We start from the raw sequence: 24321 nt of genomic DNA, 5'->3' as shown, positions 1-24321 counted from the left end.
TAACTAAACAACACTGGGCCCACTGGTGAGTGACTAACTAAACTAACTAAATTAAGTTTAGCTCTAACTAACTGGTTAGCCGGGCGAGGCCCGCATGTCAGTGACTCAAGGGTCAAACAGAGGTCAACCCCGGGTCAAACCCGGCGCTAACTGGGCTTTGACTCACTGCGGGGCCCGCTGTCAGTGACTAGGTGCGGTCCAGCTGGCGGGGATTAGCACTAATGACCCCGCCACGTCGGCTGTCACCGGAGTTCGCCGACGGCGACCAAACCCGCGGCGGCAACACGCCAGACTTGCGCTAAAGCGACGGGGGCGGTGGCTAAGGGCATCGGAGCGTAGCCCGGACTTGTCCGCATCCAAGGAGGTAGGTGGGTGGTCGTGGGGGCGCCGGAGCTCGCCAAAACGGAGCTCGCGGCGGCGACCGGAGTTCGGACCTCGACAGAAACGAAGCTACGGTGGACAGGAGGACGAAGGATGCTTGTTCTGGGATCCTGGGACCACATTGACCATAGACACGCGCTCAAACGCGGGCGGCAGCAACTGTGGCCGCGGCGGTTACGTGGCCGGCGGAGCAAAGCTCTCGGCCGCAACGGCGAAGCTAGCTAGAGGGAGAAATCGACACGAGGGGTAGAGGGGAACGGCGGAGGGGCTCACTGCAAAGTCGAAGAGAAGCTCGGCGGCTCGAGGGAGGCTCTGGAGTCGACGGGCCGGCGGTCATGATCTCCGGCGAATCGAGGAGGATGAAGGGGTCGGAGACGGTGCTTCGAAACATCCGGCGCCGCGTGGCTCGGCGGAGAGGACTAGGGCGATGAGGCGGATCTTTTGGACTGCTCAAGGGGACGAGGGGGAGGCGATGGCCGCGGTGGTGCTAGTCGGCGGCGGCGGGCGCGTTCGGTGAGGTGGGGAACGGCGAGGGAGGGGGCAGGGGGGAAGAGACAAGCAGTCGGCGCGATCCAGATGACAGCGGCGACGTGTTTCGTGGCGTTGTGCTGGCCTCGGGCGGCCAGGCAGGTAGGTGGCGTGGCGGGCAGGGAGCGAGCGCGCGTCGGGCACGCACCCTGTCCACTGGCGCCAGGAGGACGACAACAGGAGAGCGCCTGGTGGGCTGGGCCGCCAGCTGGGCCGCCAGGTAGGCTGAGGTAAGTCTCTTTCTCTCTTTCTAATTCTGTTTCTGTTTTCTATTTATGTTATTTTGTTTTGATTTAGTTTATAACCCAAATCATTTTAATAAATCTTGAAAATAATTGTGGGCATTAAATGAATTATTACAGAGGCCCTTAACTATTTTCAGAATTATTGGAGCATTTAAAAATATTAACAGTATTTAAATGCCCCAATTCAAATACAATATGGGTTATTCAAAAATCTAGAATGGCCTAAAAATATGTGCATCATTTTTGGCAGAGGTTTTCACCTTTATAAAAAATAATGAACTTTTCTAAAGGGTATTCTGGGTTCATTGAAAATATTTTTATTTTGATCCTAATTGCATTTGATTTAGTGCTAGGGCTTGTCATCCCCATTTCAAATTTCAAACAAATATAGACATGATGCATGGATGCTTATGATACTAATTGCAATCAAATTCTTGGGTTGTGACAATATGATATGTTTGATTTCTTGCAATAGTTTTGCGATATAAAGATGGTGATATTAGAGTCATGCTAGTGGGTAGTTGTGGATTGTAGAAATACTTGTGTTAAAGTTTGTGATTCCCGTAGCATGCACGTATGGTGAACCGTTTTGTAACGAAGTTGGAGCATGAGGTATTTATTGATTGTCTTCCTTATGAGTGACGGTCGGGGATGAGCGATGGTCTTTTCCTACCAAACTATCCCCCTTGGAGCATGCGCGTAGTACTTTGTTTTGATGACTAATAGATTTTTGCAATAAGTATGTGAGTTCTTTATGACAAATGTTGAGTCCATGGATTATATGCACTCTCACCCTTCCATCGTTGCTAGCCTCTTCGGTACCGTGCATTGCCCTTTCTCACCTCGAGAGTTGGTGCAAACTTCGCCGGTGCATCCAAACCCCGTGATACGATATGCTCTATCACACATAAGCCTTCTTATATCTTCCTCAAAACATCCACCATACCTACCTATTATGGCATTTCCATAGCCATTCCGAGATATATTGCCATGCAACTTCCATCATCATCATATACATGACTTGAGCATTTATTGTCATATTGCTTTGCATGATGTTTTCATGGCTTGTTCGTTTTTTAATGTCATTGCTATGCTAGATCATTGCACATCCGGGTACACCGTCGGAGGCATTCATATAGAGTCATATCTTTGTTCTAGTCTCGAGTTGTAATATTGAGTTGTAAGTAAATAAAAGTGTGATGATCATCATTATTAGAACATTGTCCCATGTGAGGTTATCAAAATAAAAGTGGCCAAAGAAGCCTCCCCCCAAAAAAAAGAGACAGGCCAAAGAAGCCTACAAAAAAGGAAAAAATAAAAAAAATGAGAGAAAAGAGAGAAGGGACAATGTTACTATCCTTTTACCACACTTGTGCTTTAGAGTAGCACCATGTTCTTCATATAGAGAGTCTCTTGAGTTATCACTTTCATATACTAGTGAGAATTTTCATTATAGAACTTGGCTTGTATATTCCAACTATGGGCTTCCTCAAATGCCCTAGGTCTTCATGAGCAAGCAAGTTGGATGCACACCCACTTAGTTTCAGTTTGAGCTTTCATACACTTATAGCTCTTAGTGCATCCGTTGCATGGCAACCCCTACTCCTCACATTGACATCAATTGATGGGCATCTCCATAGTTTGTTGATTAGCCGCGTCAATGTGAGACTTTCTCCTCTTTGTCTTCTCCACACAACCTCCACCATCATATTCTATTCCACCTACAGTACTATATCCATGGCTCACGCTCATGTATTGCGTGAAAGTTGAAAAGGTTTGAGAACGTCAAAAGTATGAAACAATTGCTTGGCTTGTCATCGGGGTTGTGAATACTTTGTGTGGTGAAGATGGAGCATAGCCAGACCATATGATTTTGTAGGGATAACTTTCTTTGGCCATGTTATTTTGAAAAGACATGATTGCTTTATTAGTATGCTTGAAGTATTATTGTCTTAATGTGAAATGATAGACTATTGCTTTGAATCACTCATGTCTTAATATTCATGCCATGATTAGATTACATGATCAAGATTATGCTAGGTAGCATTTCACATCAAAAATTATCTTTTTATCATTTACCTACTCGAGGACGAGCATGAATTAAGCTTGGGGATGCTGATACGTCTCCGTCGTATCTATACTTTTTGATTGTTCCATGCCAATATTCTACAACTTTCATATATTTTGGCAACTTTTTATACTATTTTTGGGACTAAGGGGCTGTTTGGATTGAGCCCAATCTTGCCCTACCAAATAATTGGCATCACCAATTCTAGGGCATGACCAAAAAATTGGCAAGTCATGGCTGTTTGGATTGTAGCCATTAGTACTTGCCAATTTTTTGGCAAAACCATTGGATGTCATTTGGTTTGAAGCCAAATATTTGGCACATTTGACTGGCATGTGTTTGGTTTGGTTTCAAAATTTGAAAATTGCATGCCAGCCAATAAAAGAACACTTGTGTGTAAACAAGCAGTCACATATCACATGCTACAAAAAAATAAAATTTGAATTAACCAACACACATACGCACACAAACTCTGCATTTCCAGAACTTCAGAATGACATAATAAACTCATACATTAAGTAGCTCATATATTGTCTGATACATGATAGACGGAATAAGGTTCACATCCTTTACCATACCATCTAGGACATAAACAGCCAGCCATGCACCAAATGCACTCCATACAAACAGTACATGATGCACCCAAGTTTGCTGTATATAGACAAAATATGCATGATGATGTTATCCATGCTCCCACTACGTGTTAAAGCGTTCCTAGCCATATAAACAAAAGGTTGCCACAAACTCTATCTAACCATGTGGCAATTCAGTGAGCAGCCGCAGATCCATCATTGCCACCTTCATGAAACTGAGGCTCAAAGTAGCTAATGACCCACTCTCGAAGAATTGTTTCATCGGCATAGTTAAGATAGCTACGAAAGATATCTTGGTATGGCTTGGATAGATAGGCAACAATCTCAAGTTTATCCTTAGCTGGGATGGTAAGGGCATTGATCCGCTTCCAAAGATTTGCATAAGGATCTGCAGGTGGCATTGGTTGCACAGACACAATAGGGGATGCAAGGGATTCAGCTAGCTTCTTGATACTGGTTACCATATCATCATTAGATACCTTGCCCTTCTTGTTTGCTTTGCCCTTGGTTGGCTTCTTGGAAGGTGATGATGATGCACACTTGCGCTTCTTGTTTAATGGATTGCCATCCAAGTCGACTTTAGGACTACGGCGATCAATAGTGTCAGAGTTAGCTTCATCACTGTCTGCTGGAATTAGATTTCCCTCAAGTTCCCTCACATCCTCGCTGTCATCACTACCATCATCCACATTGACAGTGGTTTGGTCAACTGCGAGTGAGCCATCAACATGAGATTGATCCGAGAATAACTCTTCCAATTGATGAAAGAACCTAATGGGTCTGGTAAGATAATTGACTGCAGTTTTCTGCACACAAGGTAAGGTAAACAGAGTAAAATAATGATGTAATGAACACAAAACATGAGAGAAGTTGCAGGTATAAAAAACACAAAAAGAGACAGTGAATATGAAGCATACATATATATAGACAATAGCAGCTATCCACTCATTTTAAAATCAGACCATGATATAAATAAGAGAAAAAACTACTAAGAACTTACATTGATTCTTTGCTTTTCTGACTCAGAAAGTGTGAATGTGAAAGTGGTTCTGTCAAGGCCATTTCCACTATTGGCCATGGCACGATGCACCCAGCCCCACTTCTCTTTGCATTGACGATAGTGTCGATCCACTTGGGTTTGAGTGACACCAAGCGAAAACTTGCCATTTAGAGCATCAGCACATTGCAAATGGTGTTGTTTCTTGAACTTGAAAGTTGCAGGTTTGTCCTTATGAAGGTCGATATACCATTCAAGCATAAACCTTGTCGCCTCGTCAGTCCAGGTTATGTACTTATCACGAGGATTGGAGTCCTCCTCGGTCTTCAGAGTGAGCTTTTGCTTCCCCATGACCTACAGAAAGGTCACCATTGCAAACTAGTTATTAAGAAAGTGAGTTAGAAGCAAAAACCCTCAAAAAAATGTCAGCATACGAACATGAAACATCACAGATCCAACTTACAGCAGGACAAAACTAAACCTATTTAATAGGACAGAGAGACCAGATTAAATTGAAATAAGTCAAACAATATTACAAGAATACAATAATTTACACAAAGTCATTAAAATAGAAACACTACATCGTTCAATTTTTCCCTCGCATGGAAATACATCAAAGGTACAACACATCCTTCAAATGTTCCCTCACATGGAAATACATCAAAGGTACAATACATCCTTCAAATGTTCCCTCACATGGAAATACATCAAAGGTACAGTGTACAGTACATCCTTCAAATGTTCCATCACATGGAAATACATCAAAGATACTAAGCTGGGATAGCATCAGCCTCATTGTCACGTGCACTCTCTCTATCTGTCCACATTTGCTGAGCGATTAAATCTTGCTTGGCAGCCCACTCACATATGTCAGCCTCTTGATCACGAACCCGCCCAGTACTCCTAGGGAGATTGGCATACCATGTCACCTCATCCACAACATAATCATCTGGACCATTTTCTAATATCCAATTGTGCAAAGCACAACAAGCAACTACCACTTTAATCTGAGATTTCAAAGGTATGAAGGGCCTTTGAGTAAGAATCTTGAAGCGACTCTTAAGAGTCCCAAATGCCCGTTCAACTGTGGTCCTAAGTGATGAATGGCGGTGGTTGAACAATTGTTTTGGGGTAGTTGGGTCACGGTCTCCAGCAAATTCATTTAGGTGGTAGCGCACACCACGATAAGGAGGTAATATCCCTGGCCTCGCAGCATACAGCATCAGCCAAGAAATATTTCCCTACAGCCATGTTGTATTAACAATGAGTTAAAGTCAAGTTGGCACAACACAGTGACAAACATGTATGTTACGTTGTATATGTACCTTCGGGTATTTTTAATCCCCCTGGACGTGTGAGGGCATCTTTTAGCACAAGAGAATCATGGGCAGAGCCCTCCCAACCAGCTAGAACATATGTGAATCGAAGGTCGAAGTCAACAACTGCTAGCACATTTTGGGAGGGGTATGACTTGCGGCCCCTAAACTTGTCGACCATGTGGGCAGGAACACAAGCCTTAACATGAGTGCCATCTAGTGCCCCTATGCATCCCTATGAATATGAGAAAGGGGAGTTCACGTCAAGCTTGGGTTAGGTCGATCTTGTATAATCAGTAATAAATCTACGGTCTAAGGGTTACCTCAAAATACAGGTAGAATCTGTCCGGGCTGCTAGTGATTTTTGTGTGTGTGTCCGTTGATCTAATGTAAATGAGATCACAAGCTAACTCCCCCATTGCACGAAGAACAATATTGAAATATCTGCTCACTGTTTCACTAGATCTCCAGAACCAAAATCCAATGGATGAATTTGTGTGATGCTGACCGATCATGTATAGGAACATTGCTACTTGTTCCTCTACTGAAACATGTAGTGTATCAATTAACAACTTTTTCTGCCTGAGCCTAATGCATAGCTTGTAAAACACAGCTCGAGACATCCGCAGTTGCTTGATACATATTGCATCGGATGTGTCAATTAGCCTAACCAGGACATTAGTTCTGTAGATGTCTCTCTCAACTAGTGGACCATACTTTCTTCCTCCACTTCTAAATTTTCTACCATCTTTGTTTCTATACCAAAGAGCCAAGAGAAGAACAATGACAGACAGAGTTCTCCGCCACAACATGGTGAGATAATAATATCTTTGCTGATCCAAGTCCATCTGGGTCAATATAACAAGTACATTAATATGAATGATCTAAATCATATTTACATTGTACAAAATCAGAGCTGCTTATAACTAATAATAGTGATGAGTAACTTATAAAAAGATCCACCTAAATCATTAACAAAAAATACAGATATGTGCTTGACTATTTGTGAATCCGAAATAAGAGACAAAGATAATAAGTCACAATCAACAATTAAGCATGTATGTCCAGTCGGCTCCTAAGAAATTTATGGACAACAATGTTCTAAAAACAAAGGTCATATGGACTCATAACTAGCTCTATGTCAAATATCCTTCTCATGTCCTAATTTCTAGTGTCTTGGCTGCCTTATAACTTCACGGATGCTACATATGGAGATCTAAGACTGGGAGCAGGGGCAAAGGGCATGGATTTGGCAGGCAAGTACTTAGATCTGGCAAGTATATACGTACGTGCAACATATCACCAATTAAAAAGGTCGGATTGAAGCAAATCATGCCAAGAGAAAAGGGGATCGGGGTGGGTTTGAAGGGGAGTTGAGCTGCTGACCGTGGGTGGATTGAGAGATGAGAACGAGAGACAGAGCAATGTCGGCGGCGGCCGGGGAAGCTCATATTGTCGCAGGAATCCGGCGGCCTTGGCGATAGCTGCAGATCTTGCCCTCCACTCGCTCCTGTGTGTTTGCCTGGGATGAGAAGATGAAAGTGAAGGAACCGATGAGGAAATTCCGCTGCCTACCTTTTATACTCGGTGCCCAGTTCGCGCGCTGCCAATTTTTTGGCGGCCGATTTCCGCGCCGCCGTTTCGCCCGCGATTTGGTGAAAATGGGCGCGGGCGCGCTGGGGCGAGCCAAAATTGGTCGTGATCCAGGTGGAGGCCAAAAGGGTCGGGCGTGACCAATATTTTGGTAAGGCAACTATTGGTAGTCATCCAAACAGCCCCTAACATATTGATCCAGTGCCCAATGTCAGTTCCTGTTTGTTGCATATTTTTTGTTTCGCAGAAAATCCATATCAATCGGAGTCCAAATAGGATAAAAACCGACGGATATTTTTTTGGAATATATGTGAATTTTGGGAAGTGAAATCAACACGAGACGGTGCTTGTCAGTGTCAAAACCGGCGGATCTCGGGTAGGGGGTCCAGAACTATGCGTCTAGGCGGATGGTAACAGGAGGCAGGGGACACGATGTTTTACCCAGGTTCGGGCCCTCTTGATGGAGGTAAAACCCTACGTCCTGCTTTATTAATATTGATGATATGGGTAGTACAAGAGTAGATCTACCACGAGATCAGAGAGGCTAAACCCTAGAAGCTAGCCTATGGTATGATTGTTCTTCGTCCTACGGACTAAACCCTCCGGTTTATATAGACACCAGAGAGGGCTAGGGTTACACAGAGTCGGTTACAATGGTAGGAGATCTACATATCCGTATCGCCAAGCTTGCCTTCCACGCCAAGGAAAAACCCTTCCGGAAACCGGACGAAGTCTTCAATCTTGTATCTTCATAGTCCAGGAGTCCGGCTGAAGGTATAGTCCAGCTATCCGGACACCCTCTAATCCAGGACTCCCTCAGTAGCCCCTGAACCAGGCTTCAATGACGACGAGTCCGGCGCGCAGATTGTCCTCGGCATTGCAAGGCGGGTTCCTCCTCCAAGTACTTCGTAGAAGATTTTGAACACAAAGGTAGTGTCCGGCTCTGCAAAATAAGTTTCCACATATTGCCATAGAGAGAATAATATTTACACAAATCTAATCTGCTGACGTATTCCGTAGCGTGACATCACACCACGGCCAAGTCTTTATTCGAATTGTTTTATTATCCCACCTCAGCGCGTTTAGCGAGGTGGTTTCCTTGGGACGTCTTGTCAAAGCAGAGATCGTGTCCCCTTATTCCGGGATTCTCATCAATATGGGCGTGGGTAACCCAACCGTTCCCGTTGGTATGTTTTCTCGATCAAAGGCGAGTCCCAAACGGTCACGGGGAGGGCCCTTGGTATTCAACCTTCGCCTCGAGTTCCAACACCCAAGGCTCCAGATTTCAGGCGCTTCGGACCTTCGACAATGTCCGGTTTCGACCTTCGAGGTCGATGGATGCCCTCCTCCGTCACGGAGGAGGACGTGCTAAAGTTGAGAGAGGCCAGGTTCTTGACCGACGAAATCTCGCATAGGCTGCCTGCTCAAGGGTAGGTCATTCCCACTCCCAAGCCTGGTGAGAGTGTGGTGTTCATGTCTCACTTCCTTCGGGGGCTAGGCTTCCCGACGGATCCCTTCGTGAGGGGGCTCATGTTTTATTATGGGCTGGAATTTCACGACTTAGCTCCGGAGTCCATCCTCCATATTTCCTCATTCATCATCGTGTGTGAAGCCTTCCTCTGTATTACTCCTCACTTCGGACTATGGCTCAAGACCTTCAAAGTAGAGCCGAAGATGATCGAGGGACGGCACGCAGAGTGCGGAGGTGCTTTTATAAGCAAGAATGCGGGTGCTCCATGGCCCGAGGGCTCTTTTCAAGGGGAGTCCAGCTTATGGCAACGAGAGTGGTTTTATATCACAGCTCCCAGGAGCGCCAAGTGGGGTGGCGCTGCCTGCTTTCCGCTCGGGTCCCCCGCCACGACTGGCGTCATGGGTCAATAAGGGGTTGGACTGGGGGCCGGCAAAGGACGCGCCCCTGTTGCAGGGCCGCACCCGAGATCTCCTAGAAAGAGACATCAGTCTGGTCGTGGTGACGCAGGTTATGTTAATTCGCCGAGTTCTGCCCTGCAAATGTCGCCCCCTCCGCCTGTGGGAGTTCAACCCGGAGGGACCACGAGTTCTCCAACATTTTCTTGGCATGACGCCCGTGGAGCTGTACAAATTGTTCTTTGGACCACAAGTAGTGTGTCCGGATTCTACGGAGGACGCATGTCTGAGCTGCAATTATCCGGATACTCAAGTAAGTAGCTTTGTGCCCGGACTCGCTATCCGTATATTTATCATAAAATTGCCCCTAAAAGAGTTGTCCTTTAAACAGGAGTGGATAGCGAAAGCAAAGCTAATCAGGTGTCCGGCCCCCCTCCCCGAGACCATGCGCGGGTCCCGTGCTAGTCAGGATGTTGGAGGTTGTGCCTTCAAAGGAAAGCGAGGGAGGGGACAAGGAAGCTACAGCCTCCTCGAAGGAGGTTGTCCGGAAGGGAGGAATCGAAAATTCCTCTCCTCAGGGGAAGAAGAGGATCGCCTCTGAAGACCCAGAGACCATGGCCTCAAAGTGAGGGAAGAAATCTTTGCCAGAGGGTCCTGTGTTGGAGGATACTTCGGCCGAATTATGCCCTCAAGGGGATCAGCCCTCCACCGAGCCGTAAGCAGAGAGGAGTTTTCTTTTTAAGAAACGAGAGGAATCCTTGCTTTATATCTGAGAAAAGTAATTGAAAATTTACCTTGTAGCTCGGACCTTAGCCCTTCTCAGCAGAGCTCGTCTTCGGGGGATCTTCTTCTGGAGATGATGGAGAGCGGAACGCCTCCCCCTGCCGTACCGCCTTGCGAGGCGGGCGACCCTGAGGTATCGTCGTGGAGGGTTTCTTCGAATCCGGCAGGGCCGGAAGGTAGTCATATGGCCCCCCAAAGCCTTCCGCGTCCGGCCTTCGAAAGGGGCCATCGGACGAGTCCGACGCCATCTGGTGCGCGGTCGGAGGGGCTGAAGGATCTGCTAGGGAGAGCATCTATCTCAGAGGAGCACCGTGCATTGATGGGTACGGTGATTGAGAGGATTTCATCCGCAGAGAGCGGATTGCATGAGGTCGTCAAGAGTTTGCTGGCAGGTTTTGAGGTACGCGAAATAATGTACCCTTTTTGGACAGTTGCGCATAAATAAGATGCACCCTGTGTAGATAGTAGCCCCTGAGACTCTATGCGTTGTCAAAAGTGACGACGCGCAGAGGATCATAATCTCAGGTCTAATATGCTGCCTTCATACGTAGGTGGCAAAGTGTCCGGTGTCAAGCCGGACTGATGAATTTGCCGAGCTAAAGCGGCAACTTGACGTGGCAGGTGCCGACATCGCACTTGTCAACAAGCGGCTTGACGAGGCCCAAGGTATGTAATTCCTCCGGCGGCACCTGGTAAGAGGAGCTTTATGCCAGTATCTTACAATGTGTGCGCTTGATGCAGATGGTGCTGCTGCCATGGAGAATCTTCGGGCGGAACTTGCCCGAGCCAAGGAGCAAGCCAGGAAAAGTGATGGCGGCTACTGGAAAGGCAATTGAAGAGCTGAAAGCCGAACATGCTGCTCACTGCCAAAGCAAGAAGGAAATGGCCGAGATGGCCGTGAAGCTGAAGAACGCTGCTGGTCGTTGCAAGCTTCTTGAAAAAGAAGATCGGGCGGAACGGACGGACCTGGAGAAGGCTGTTTCCGATGCCAAGGATGCTCGCTCTGCAATGAGAGCTATGAAGGAGGAGCTGCGTCAGGCCGGAGAGATCGCGGCTGGAAAGCCCTTTATGCTGTGGAGGAAGTTCTGTGATCCTAAACATGCTCCGTTAGACCGGATGTGGAGTACAGCGGACACCTATCTGGATTTGGCAGCGAGTGCCGCAGATGCGGCCAAACACTTCCGAGATCAAGAAGATTGTGAAGTGGAAAAGCTCTTTTGGTCGCAGTTCCACAATCCGGAGCATCCACTGTCATTAGCCGATCGTTTGGCCGAATGGGCCGAGCTAAATAGGTTGTCTGGACTCGCCATGAAGTATGTCATGAGTCATCTGTGGCCAGAGAGGCCAGAGCCGAAAAGTTATTTCAACTTAGTGCAGCAGTTCCTTGGTGCGGCGCCGCGTATCGATGCGATGAAGAGGTCAGCGTGCATAGAGGGTGCGCGGATGGCTCTTGCCCGTGTGAAGACATACTGGGCGAAAATGGAGGCCACCGCTGTTGCATCCCCAGACTCGGATGGAAGCCGAGTATCTGCCGAGCACTATTATCAGGAAGTTCTGCAAGGTGCTTGTTTAATAGAGACGCAGTGCTCGAAGGATACTATATTCGAATAGCATATATTATTGTAAAACAATATTTTGATAAATTGTAGAAGCTTTTTATACTTGTGCCTGTTGGGGAACGTAGCAGAAATTCAAAATTTACCTATGTGTCACCAAGATCTATCTATGGAGAGACCAGCAACGAGGGGAAGGAGAGTGCATCTACATACCCTTGTAGATCGCTAAGCGGAAGCGTTCAAGAGAACGGGGTTGATGGAGTCGTACTCGTCGTGATCCAAATCACCGATGACCAAGTGCCGAACGGACGACACCTCCGCGTTCAACACACGTACAGCCCGGTGACGTCTCCCATGCCTTGATCCGGCAAGGAGAGAGGGAGAGGTTGTGGAAGACTCCATCTAGCAGCAGCACAACGGCGTGGTGGTGGAGGAGGAGCGTGGCTATCCTGCAGGGCTTCGCCAAGCACCACAGAAGAGGAGGAAGAAGAGATGCAGGGCTGCACCAACGAGAGATCGAATCGCGCTTTATGGGCAGCCCTAGGCCTCACTATATATAGGGGAGAGGGAGGAGGGTGCGCCCCCTCTAGGGTTCCCACCCCTAGGGGGGCGGCAGCCCTAGATGGGAACAAGGGGGCGGCCAAGAGGGGAGAGAGGGAGGCGCCCCCTAGGGTGGGCCTTAGGCCCATCTAAGCCTAGGGTTTCCTCCTTTTTTCCTCCTAGCTGCCCCTTGGGCCTTGTGGGAGGCGCACCAGCCCACTCAGGGGCTGGTCCCTCACCACTCTTGGTCCATCCAAGCCTCCGGGGTTGGTGGCCCCACTTGGTGGACCCACGGGACCCTCCCGGTGGTCCCGGTACATTACCGATAAACCCCGAAACTCTTCCGGTGACCAAAACAGGACTTCCCATATATAAATCTTTACCTCCGGACCATTCCGGAACTCCTCGTGACGTCCGGGATCTCATCCGGGACTCCGAACAACATTCGGTAACCACATACAAACTTCCTTTACAACCCTAGCGTCATCGAACCTTAAGTGTGTAGACCCTACGGGTTCGGGAGACATGCAGACATGACCGAGATGACTCTCCGGTCAATAACCAACAGCGGGATCTGGATACCCATGTTGGCTCCCACATGTTCCACGATGATCTCATCGGATGAACCACGATGTCAAGGACTTAATCAATCCCGTATACAATTCCCTTTGTCTAGCGGTATTGTACTTGCCCGAGATTCGATCGTCGGTATCCCGATACCTTGTTCAATCTCGTTACCGGCAAGTCTCTTTACTCGTTCCGTAACACATCATCCCGTGATCAACTCCTTGATCACATTGTGCACATTATGATGATGTCCTACCGAGTGGGCCCAGAGATACCTCTCCGTTACACGGAGTGACAAATCCCAGTCTCGATTCGTGCCAACCCAACAGACACTTTCGGAGATACCTGTAGTGTACCTTTATAGCCACCCAGTTACGTTGTGACGTTTGGCACACCCAAAGCACTCCTACGGTATCCGGGAGTTGCACAATCTCATGGTCTAAGGAAATGATACTTGACATTAGAAAAGCTTTAGCATACGAACTACACGATCTTTGTGCTAGGCTTAGGATTGGGTCTTGTCCATCACATCATTCTCCTAATGATGTGATCCCGTTATCAACGACATCCAATGTCCATGGTCAGGAAACCGTAACCATCTATTGATCAACGGGCTAGTCAACTAGAGGCTTACTAGGGACATGGTGTTGTGTATGTATCCACACATGTATCTGAGTTTCCTATCAATACAATTCTAGCATGGATAATAAACGATTATCATGAACAAGGAAATATAATAATAATCAATTTATTATTGCCTCTAGGGCATATTTCCAACAGTCTCCCACTTGCACTAGAGTCAATAATCTAGTTCACATCGCTATGTGATTAACACTCAAGGTCACATCCCCATGTGACTAACACCCAAAGAGTTTACTAGAGTCAATAATCTAGTTCACATCACTATGTGATTAACACTCAATGAGTTCTGGGTTTGATCATGTTGCTTGTGAGAGAGGTTTTAGTCAACGGGTCTGAACCTTTCAGATCCGTGTGTGCTTTACAAATCTCTATGTCATCTCCTAGATGCAGCTACCACGTTCTATTTGGAGCTATTCCAAATAACTGTTCTACTTGGAGCTATTCTAAATTGTTGCTCCATTATACGTATCCGGTATCTCTACTCAGAGCTATCCGGATAGGTGTTAAGCTTGCATCGACGTAACCCTTTACGATCGAACTCTTTACCACCTCCATAATCGAGAAAATTCCTTAGTCCACTAGTTACTAAGGATAACTTTGACCGCTGTCCTGTGATCCATTCTTGGATCACTCTTGTACCCCTTGACTGACTCATGGCAAGGCACACTTCAGGTGCGGTACACAGCATAGCATACTGTAGAGCCTATGTCTTAAGCATAGGGGACGACCTTCGTCCTTTCTCTCTATTCTGCCGTGGTCGAGCTTTAAGTCTTAACTTCATACCTTACAACTCAGGCAAGAACTCCTTCTTTGACTGATCCATCTTGAACACCTTCAAGATCATGTCAAGGTATGTGCTCATTTGAAAGTACCATTAAGCGTTTTGATCTATCCTTATAGATCTTGATGCTCAATGTTCAAGTAGCTTAATCCAGGCTTTCCATTGAAAAACACTTTCCAAATAACCCTATATGCTTTCCAGAAATTCTACATCATTTCTGATCAACAATATGTCAACAACATATACTCATCAGAAATTCTATAGTGCTCCCACTCACTTCTTTGGAAATACAAGTTTCTCATAAACTTTGTATACACCCAAAATCTTTGATCATCTCATCAAAGCATACATTCCAACTCCGAGATGCTTACTCCAGTCCTTAGAAGGATTGCTGGAGCTTTGCATACTTATTAGCATCTTTCAGGATTGACAAAACCTTCCGGTTGTATCACATACAACCTTTCCTCAAGAAAATCGTCGAGGAAACAATGTTTTGACATCCTATCTGCAAGATTTCATAAATAATGCAGTAATCGCTAATATAATTCCAACAGACTCTTAGCATCGCTACGAGTGAGAAAGTCTCATCGTAGTCAACTCCTTGAACTTGTCGGAAAACATCTTAACGACAAGTCGAGCTTTCTTAATGGTGACATTTACCATCATTGTCCGTCTTCCTTTTAAAATCCATCTGTACTCAACAGCCTTACGACCATCAAGTAGTTCTTCCAAAGTCTACACTTTGTTTTCATACATGGATCCTCTCTCGGATTTTATGGCCTCGAGCCATTTATCGGAATCCGGGCCCACCATCGCTTCTCCATAGCTCGTAGGTTCATTGTTGTCTAGCAACATGACTTCCAAGACAGGATTACGTACCACTCTGAAGTAGTACGCATCCTTGTCATCCCACGAGGTTTGGTAGTGACTTGATCTGAAGTTTCATGATCACTATCATAAGCTTCCACTTCAATTGGTGTAGGTGCCACAGGAACAACTTCCTGTGCCCTGCCACACACTAGTTGAAGAGACGGTTCAATAACCTCATCAAGTCTCCACCATCCTCCCACTCAATTCTTTCGAGAGAAACTTTTCCTCGAGAAAGGACCCGATTCTAGAAACAATCCCTTATTGCTTTCGAATCTGAGACAGGAGGTATACCCAACTGTTTTGGGTGTCCTATGAAGATGCATTTATCCGCTTTGGGTTCGAGCTTATCAGCCTGAAACTTTTTCACATAAGCGTCGCAGCCCCAAACTTTTAAGAAATGACAGCTTAGGTTTCTCTAAACCATAGTTCATACGGTGTCATCTCATCGGAATTACGTGGTGCCCTATTTAAAGTGAATGTGGTTGTCTCTAATGCCTAACCCATAAACTATCGTGGTAATTCGATAAGAGACATCATGGTATGCATCATATCCAATAGGGTGCAGTTATGATGTTCGGACACACCATCACACTATGGTGTTCCAGGCTGTATTAGTTGTGAAACAATTTCCACAATGTCTTAATTCTGTGCCAAACTCGTAATTCAGATATTCATCTCTATGATCATATCATAGATCTTTTATCCTCTTGTCACGACGATCTTTCAACTTCACCCTGAAATTACTTGAACCTTTCAATAATTCAGACTCGTGATTCATCAAGTAAATATACTCAACATCTACTCAAATCATCTGTGAAGTAAGAACATAATGATATCCACTACATGCCTCAGCACTCATTGGACTGCACACATCAAAATGTATTACTTCCAACAAGTTGCTTTCTAGTTCCATTTTACTGAAAACGAGGCTTTCAGTCATCTTGCCCATGTGGTATGATTTGCATGTCTCAAGTGATTCAAAATCAAGTGAGTCCAAACGGTCCATTTGCATGGAGTTTCTTCATGCATATACACCAATAGACATGGTTCGCATGTCTCAAACTTTTCAAAAACGAGTGAGCCCAAAGATCCATCAACATGGAGCTTCTTCATGCGTTTTATACCGATATGACTTACGTGGCAGTGCCACAAGTAGGTGGTACTATCATTACTATCTTTTGGCATGAACATGTGTATCACTACGATCGAGATTCAATAAACCATTCATTTTAGGTGCAAGACCATTGAAGGTATTATTCAAATAAACAGAGTAACCATTATTCTCCTTAAATGAATAACCGTATTGCGATAGACATAATCCAATCATGTCTATGCTCAACGCAAACACCAATCTCGATGGTAGAGGGAGCGTGCGATGCTTGATCATATCAACATTGGAAACACTTCCAACACATATCGTCAGCTCACCTTTAGCTAGTCTCCGTTTATTCCGTAGCTTTTATTTCGAGTTACTAACACTTAGCAACCGAACCGGTATCTAATACCCTGGTGCTACTAGGAGTACTAGTAAAGTACACATCAACACAATGTATATCCAATATACTTCTATCGACCTTGCCAGCCTTCTCATCTACCAAGTATCTAGGGTAATTCTGCTCCAGTGGCTGTTCCCCTTATTACAGAAGCACTTAGTCTCGGGTTTGGGTTCAACCTTGGGTTTCTTCACTAGAGCAGCAGCTGAATTGCCGTTTCATGAAGTATCCCTTCTTGCCCTTGCCCTTCTTGAAACTAGTGGTTTCACCAACCATCAACAATTGATGCTCCTTCTTGATTTCTACTTTTGTGGTGTCAAACATCGCGAATATCTCAAGGATCATCATATATGTCCCTGATATATTATAGTTCATCACGAAGCTCTAGCAGCTTGGTGGTAATGACTTCGGAGAAACATCACTATCTCATCTGGAAGATCAACTCCCACTTGATTCAAATGATTGTTGTACTCAGACAATCTGAGCACAAGCTCAACAATTGAGCTTTTCTCCTTAGTTTGTAGGCTAAGAAAATCGTCGGAGGTCTTATACCTCTTGACGTGGGCACGAGCCTGAAATCCCAATTTCAGCCCTCGAAACATCTCATATGTTTCGCGACGTTTCAAAACGTCTTCGGTGCCTCAATTCTAAACCATTTAACTGAACTATCATGTAGTCATCAAAATGTGTATGTCAGATGTTCGCAACATCCACAGACGACGTTCGAGGTTCAGCACACTGAGCGGTGCATTAAGGACATAAGCCTTCTATGAAGCAATGAGGACAATCCTCAGTTTACGGACCTAGTCCGCATAATTGCTACTATCAACTTTCAACTAAATTTTCTCTAGGAACATATCTAAACAGTAGAACTGAAGCGCGAGCTACGACATAATTTGCGAAGACCTTTTGACTATGTTCAGGATAATTAAGTTCATCTTATGAACTCCCACTCAGACAGACATTCCTCTAGTCATCTAAGTGATTACATGATCCGAGTCAACTAGGCCGTGTCCGATCATCACGTGAGACGGACTAGTCAACGTCGGTGAACATCTTCATGTTGATCGTATCTACCATACGACTCATGCTCGACCTTTCGGTCTTCTGTGTTCCGAGGCCATGTCTATACACATGCTAGGCTCGTCAAGTTAACCCTAAGTGTTTTGCATGTGTAAAACTGTCTTACACCCGTTGTATGTGAACGTAAGGATCTATCACACCCGATCATCACGTGGTGCTTCGAAACGACGAACTTTAGCAACGGTGCACAGTTAGGGGAGAACACTTCTTGAAATTTTAATGAGGGATCATCTTATTTACTACCGTCGTTCTAAGCAAATAAGATGTATAAACATGATAAACATCACATGCAATCAAAATAGTGACATGATATGGCCAATATCATATAGCTCCTTTTGATCTCCATCTTCGGGGCTCCATGATCATCATCGTCACCGGCATGACACCATGATCTCCATCATCATCATGATCTCCATCATCGTGTCTTCATGAAGTTGTCTCGCCAACTATTACTTCTACTACTATGGCTAACGGTTAGCAATAAAGTAAAGTAATTACATGACGTTTATGTTGACACGCAGGTCATAAATAAATTAAGACAACTCCTATGGCTCCTGCCGGTTGTCATACTCATCGACATGCAAGTCGTGATTCCTATTACAAGAACATGATCAATCTCATACATCACATATATCATTCATCACATCCTTTTGGCCATATCACATCACATAGCATACCCTGCAAAAACAAGTTAGACGTCCTCTAATTGTTGTTTGCATGTTTTACGTGGCTGCTATGGGTTTCTAGCAAGAACGTTTCTTACCTACGCAAAGACCACAACGTGATATGCCAATTGCTATTTACCCTTCATAAGGACCCTTTTCATCGAATCCGATCCGACTAAAGTGGGAGAGACAGACACCCGCTAGCCACCTTATGCAACTAGTGCATGTCAGTCGGTGGAACCAGTCTCACGTAAGAGTACGTGTAAGGTCGGTCCGGGCCGCTTCATCCCACAATGCCGCCGAATCAAGATTAGACTAGTAACGGCAAGCATATTGAACAAAATCAACGCCCACAACTACTTTGTGTTCTACTCGTGCATAGAATCTACGCATAGACCTAGCTCATGATGCCACTGTTGGGGAACGTAGCAGAAATTCAAAATTTACCTACGTGTCACCAAGATCTATCTATGGAGAGACCAGCGACGAGGGGAAGGAGAGTGCATCTACATACCCTTGTAGATCGCTAAGCGGAAGCGTTCAAGAGAACGGGGTTGATGGAGTCGTACTCGTCGTGATCCAAATCACCGATGACCAAGTGCCGAACGGACGACACCTCCGTGTTCAACACACGTACAGCCCGGTGACGTCTCCCATGCCTTGATCCGGCAAGGAGAGAGGGAGAGGTTGTGGAAGACTCCATCTAGCAGCAGCACAACGGCGTGGTGGTGGAGGAGGAGCGTGGCTATCCTGCAGGGCTTCGCCAAGCACCACAGAAGAGGAGGAAGAAGAGATGCAGGGCTGCACCAACGAGAGATCGAATCGCGCTTTATGGGCAGCCCTAGGCCTCACTATATATAGGGGAGAGGGAGGAGGGTGCGCCCCCTCTAGGGTTCCCACCCCTAGGGGGGGCGGCAGCCCTAGATGGGAAACAAGGGGCGGCCAAGAGGGGAGAGAGGGAGGCGCCCCCTAGGGTGGGCCTTAGGCCCATCTAAGCCTAGGGTTTCCTCCTTTTTTCCTCCTAGCTGCCCCTTGGGCCTTGTGGGAGGCGCACCAGCCCACTCAGGGGCTGGTCCCTCACCACTCTTGGTCCATGCAAGCCTCCGGGGTTGGTGGCCCCACTTGGTGGACCCCCGGGACCCTCCCGGTGGTCCCGGTACATTACCGATAAATCCCGAAACTCTTCCGGTGACCAAAACAGGACTTCCCATATATAAATCTTTACCTCCGGACCATTCCGGAACTCCTCGTGACGTCCGGGATCTCATCCGGGACTCCGAACAACATTCGGTAACCACATACAAACTTCCTTTACAACCCTAGCGTCATCGAACCTTAAGTGTGTAGACCCTACGGGTTCGGGAGACATGCAGACATGACCGAGATGTTCTCCGGTCAATAACCAACAGCGGGATCTGGATACCCATGTTGGCTCCCACATGTTCCACGATGATCTCATCGGATGAACCACGATGTCAAGGACTTAATCAATCCCGTATACAATTCCCTTTGTCTAGCGGTATTGTACTTGCCCGAGATTCGATCGTCGGTATCCCGATACCTTGTTCAATCTCGTTACCGGCAAGTCTCTTTACTCGTTCCGTAACACATCATCCCGTGATCAACTCCTTGATCACATTGTGCACATTATGATGATGTCCTACCGAGTGGGCCCAGAGATACCTCTCCGTTACACGGAGTGACAAATCCCAGTCTCGATTCGTGCCAACCCAACAGACACTTTCGGAGATACCTGTAGTGTACCTTTATAGCCACCCAGTTACGTTGTGACGTTTGGCACACCCAAAGCACTCCTACGGTATCCGGGAGTTGCACAATCTCATGGTCTAAGGAAATGATACTTGACATTAGAAAAGCTTTAGCATACGAACTACACGATCTTGTGCTAGGCTTAGGATTGGGTCTTGTCCATCACATCATTCTCCTAATGATGTGATCCCGTTATCAACGACATCCAATGTCCATGGTCAGGAAACCGTAACCATCTATTGATCAACGAGCTAGTCAACTAGAGGCTTACTAGGGACATGGTGTTGTCTATGTATCCACACATGTATCTGAGTTTCCTATCAATACAATTCTAGCATGGATAATAAACGATTATCATGAACAAGGAAATATAATAATAATCAATTTATTATTGCCTCTAGGGCATATTTCCAACAGTCTCCCACTTGCACTAGAGTCAATAATCTAGTTCACATCGCTATGTGATTAACACTCAAGGTCACATCCCCATGTGACTAACACCCAAAGAGTTTACTAGAGTCAATAATCTAGTTCACATTACCATGTGATTAACACTCAATGAGTTCTGGGTTTGATCATGTTTGCTTGTGAGAGAGGTTATAGTCAACGGGTCTGAACCTTTCAGATCCGTGTGTGCTTTACAAATCTCTATGTCATCTCCTAGATGCAGCTACCACGTTCTATTTGGAGCTATTCCAAATAACTGTTCTACTTGGAGCTATTCTAAATTGTTGCTCCATTATACGTATCCGGTATCTCTACTCAGAGCTATCCGGATAGGTGTTAAGCTTGCATCGACGTAACCCTTTACGATGAACTCTTTTACCACCTCCATAATCGAGAAAATTCCTTAGTCCACTAGTTACTAAGGATAACTTTGACCGCTGTCCTGTGATCCATTCTTGGATCACTCTTGTACCCCTTGACTGACTCATGGCAAGGCACACTTCAGGTGCGGTACACAGCATAGCATACTGTAGAGCCTATGTCTTAAGCATAGGGGACGACCTTCGTCCTTTCTCTCTATTCTGCCGTGGTCGAGCTTTAAGTCTTAACTTCATACCTTACAACTCAGGCAAGAACTCCTTCTTTGACTGATCCATCTTGAACACCTTCAAGATCATGTCAAGGTATGTGCTCATTTGAAAGTACCATCAAGCGTTTTGATCTATCCTTATAGATCTTGATGCTCAATGCTCAAGTAGCTTAATCCAGGCTTTCCATTGAAAAACACTTTCCAAATAACCCTATATGCTTTCCAGAAATTCTACGTCATTTCTGATCAACAATATGTCAACACATATACTCATCAGAAATTCTATAGTGCTCCCACTCACTTCTTTGGAAATACAAGTTTCTCATAAACTTTGTATACACCCAAAATCTTTGATCATCTCATCAAAGCATACATTCCAACTCCGAGATGCTTACTCCAGTCCTTAGAAGGATTGCTGGAGCTTTGCATACTTATTAGCATCTTTCAGGATTGACAAAACCTTCCGGTTGTATCACATACAACCTTTCCTCAAGAAAATCGTCGAGGAAACAATGTTTTGACATCCTATCTGCAAGATTTCATAAATAATGCAGTAATCGCTAATATAATTCCAACAGACTCTTAGCATCGCTACGAGTGAGAAAGTCTCATCGTAGTCAACTCCTTGAACTTGTCGGAAAACATCTTAACGACAAGTCGAGCTTTCTTAATGGTGACACTTACCATCATTGTCCGTCTTCCTTTTAAAATCCATCTGTACTCAACAGCCTTACGACCATCAAGTAGTTCTTCCAAAGTCTACACTTTGTTTTCATACATGGATCCTCTCTCGGATTTTATGGCCTCGAGCCATTTATCGGAATCCGGGCCCACCATCGCTTCTCCATAGCTCGTAGGTTCATTGTTGTCTAGCAACATGACTTCCAAGACAGGATTACGTACCACTCTGAAGTAGTACGCATCCTTGTCATCCCACGAGGTTTGGTAGTGACTTGATCTGAAGTTTCATGATCACTATCATAAGCTTCCACTTCAATTGGTGTAGGTGCCACAGGAACAACTTCCTGTGCCCTGCCACACACTAGTTGAAGAGACGGTTCAATAACCTCATCAAGTCTCCACCATCCTCCCACTCAATTCTTTCGAGAGAAACTTTTCCTCGAGAAAGGACCCGATTCTAGAAACAATCCCTTATTGCTTTCGAATCTGAGACAGGAGGTATACCCAACTGTTTTGGGTGTCCTATGAAGATGCATTTATCCGCTTTGGGTTCGAGCTTATCAGCCTGAAACTTTTTCACATAAGCGTCGCAGCCCCAAACTTTTAAGAAATGACAGCTTAGGTTTCTCTAAACCATAGTTCATACGGTGTCATCTCATCGGAATTACGTGGTGCCCTATTTAAAGTGAATGTGGTTGTCTCTAATGCCTAACCCATAAACTATTGTGGTAATTCGATAAGAGACATCATGGTATGCATCATATCCAATAGGGTGCAGTTATGATGTTCGGACACACCATCACACTATGGTGTTCCAGGCTGTATTAGTTGTGAAACAATTTCCACAATGTCTTAATTCTGTGCCAAACTCGTAATTCAGATATTCATCTCTATGATCATATCATAGATCTTTTATCCTCTTGTCACGACGGTCTTTCAACTTCACCCTGAAATTACTTGAACCTTTCAATAATTCAGACTCGTGATTCATCAAGTGAATATACTCAACATCTACTCAAATCATCTGTGAAGTAAGAACATAATGATATCCACTACATGCCTCAGCACTCATTGGACTGCACACATCAAAATGTATTACTTCCAACAAGTTGCTTTCTAGTTCCATTTTACTGAAACCGAGGCTTTCAGTCATCTTGCCCATGTGGTATGATTTGCATGTCTCAAGTGATTCAAAATCAAGTGAGTTCAAACGGTCCATTTGCATGGAGTTTCTTCATTCATATACACCAATGGACATGGTTCGCATGCCTCAAACTTTTCAAAAACGAGTGAGTCCAAAGATCCATCAACATGGAGCTTCTTCATGCGTTTTATACCGATATGACTTACGTGGCAGTGCCATAAGTAGGTGGTGCTATCATGAATATGTGTATCACTACGATCGAGATTTCAATGAACCATTCATTTTAGGTGCAAGACCATTGGAAGGTATTATTCAAATAAACAGAGTAACCATTATTCTCCTTAAATGAATAATCGTATTGCGATAGACATAATCCAATCATGTCTATGCTCAACGCAAACACCAATCTCGTTGGTAGAGGGAGCGTGCGATGCTTGATTATATCAACATTGGAAACACTTCCAACACATATCGTCAGCTCACCTTTAGCTAGTCTCCGTTTATTCCGTAGCTTTTATTTCATGTTACTAACACTTAGCAACCGAACCGGTATCTAATACCCTGGTGCTACTAGGAGTACTAGTAAAGTACACATCAACACAATGTATATCCAATATACTTCTATCGACCTTGCCAGCCTTCTCATCTACCAAGTATTTAGGGTAATTCTGCTCCAGTGGCTGTTCCCCTTATCATAGAAGCACTTAGTCTCGGGTTTGGGTTCAACCTTGGGTTTCTTCACTAGAGCAGCAGCTGAATTGCCGTTTCATGAAGTATCCCTTCTTGCCCTTGCCCTTCTTGAAACTGGTGGTTTTTTCAACCATCAACAATTGATGCTCCTTCTTGATTTCTACTTTTGTGGTGTCAAACATCGCGAATATCTCAAGGATCATCATATATGTCCCTGATATATTATAGTTCATCATGAAGCTCTAGCAGCTTGGTGGTAATGACTTCGGAGAAACATCACTATCCCATCTGGAAGATCAACTCCCACTTGATTCAAATGATTGTTGTACTCAGACAATCTGAGCACAAGCTCAACAATTGAACTTTTCTCCTTAGTTTGTAGGCTAAGAAAATCGTCGGAGGTCTTATACCTCTTGACGTGGGCACGAGCCTG

General features: G+C 45.2%; 2 protein-coding genes across 2 annotated transcripts; both read right to left on the bottom strand.

Annotated features, from left to right (window-relative positions):
• Positions 1-3750: 3750 nt before the first annotated feature.
• LOC123103865 (uncharacterized) lies at positions 3751-7883 on the bottom strand. Its single transcript, XM_044525547.1, has 4 exons — positions 7704-7883; positions 7515-7638; positions 4816-5166; positions 3751-4621 (listed from the first exon to the last, which is right to left on the bottom strand). Exons 3-4 carry the CDS (start codon positions 5161-5163, stop codon positions 3989-3991), a joined length of 981 nt encoding a protein of 326 aa, XP_044381482.1. The 5' UTR covers positions 5164-5166; positions 7515-7638; positions 7704-7883; the 3' UTR covers positions 3751-3988.
• LOC123103866 (uncharacterized) lies at positions 5195-7504 on the bottom strand. The gene is made up of 3 exons (XM_044525548.1): positions 6452-7504; positions 6138-6363; positions 5195-6053 (listed from the first exon to the last, which is right to left on the bottom strand). Exons 1-3 carry the CDS (start codon positions 6974-6976, stop codon positions 5971-5973), a joined length of 834 nt encoding a protein of 277 aa, XP_044381483.1. The 5' UTR covers positions 6977-7504; the 3' UTR covers positions 5195-5970.
• Positions 7884-24321: the final 16438 nt, after the last annotated feature.

The sequence above is a fragment of the Triticum aestivum genome, chromosome 5A (genome assembly GCF_018294505.1).
Source record: "Triticum aestivum cultivar Chinese Spring chromosome 5A, IWGSC CS RefSeq v2.1, whole genome shotgun sequence".
NCBI lineage: Eukaryota > Viridiplantae > Streptophyta > Magnoliopsida > Poales > Poaceae > Triticum > Triticum aestivum.
The sequence above is the reverse complement of the archived record's forward strand: the minus strand, read 5'-3'. Positions and strand labels throughout refer to the sequence as shown.

Bases quoted from the DNA above. Each gene is read 5' to 3' on its own strand.
- LOC123103865 (XM_044525547.1), bottom strand. From the start codon at position 5,163: ATGGGGAAGCAAAAGCTCACTCTGAAGACCGAGGAGGACTCCAATCCT. The intron at 4,622-4,815 runs GTAAGTTCTTAG...CCTTGTGTGCAG, and splicing joins CAGAAAAGCAAAGAATCAAT to AAAACTGCAGTCAATTATCT.
- LOC123103866 (XM_044525548.1), bottom strand. From the start codon at position 6,976: ATGGACTTGGATCAGCAAAGATATTATTATCTCACCATGTTGTGGCGG. The intron at 6,364-6,451 runs GTAACCCTTAGA...TCATATTCATAG, and splicing joins GATTCTACCTGTATTTTGAG to GGATGCATAGGGGCACTAGA. The intron at 6,054-6,137 runs GTACATATACAA...ACATGGCTGTAG, and splicing joins GGGATTAAAAATACCCGAAG to GGAAATATTTCTTGGCTGAT.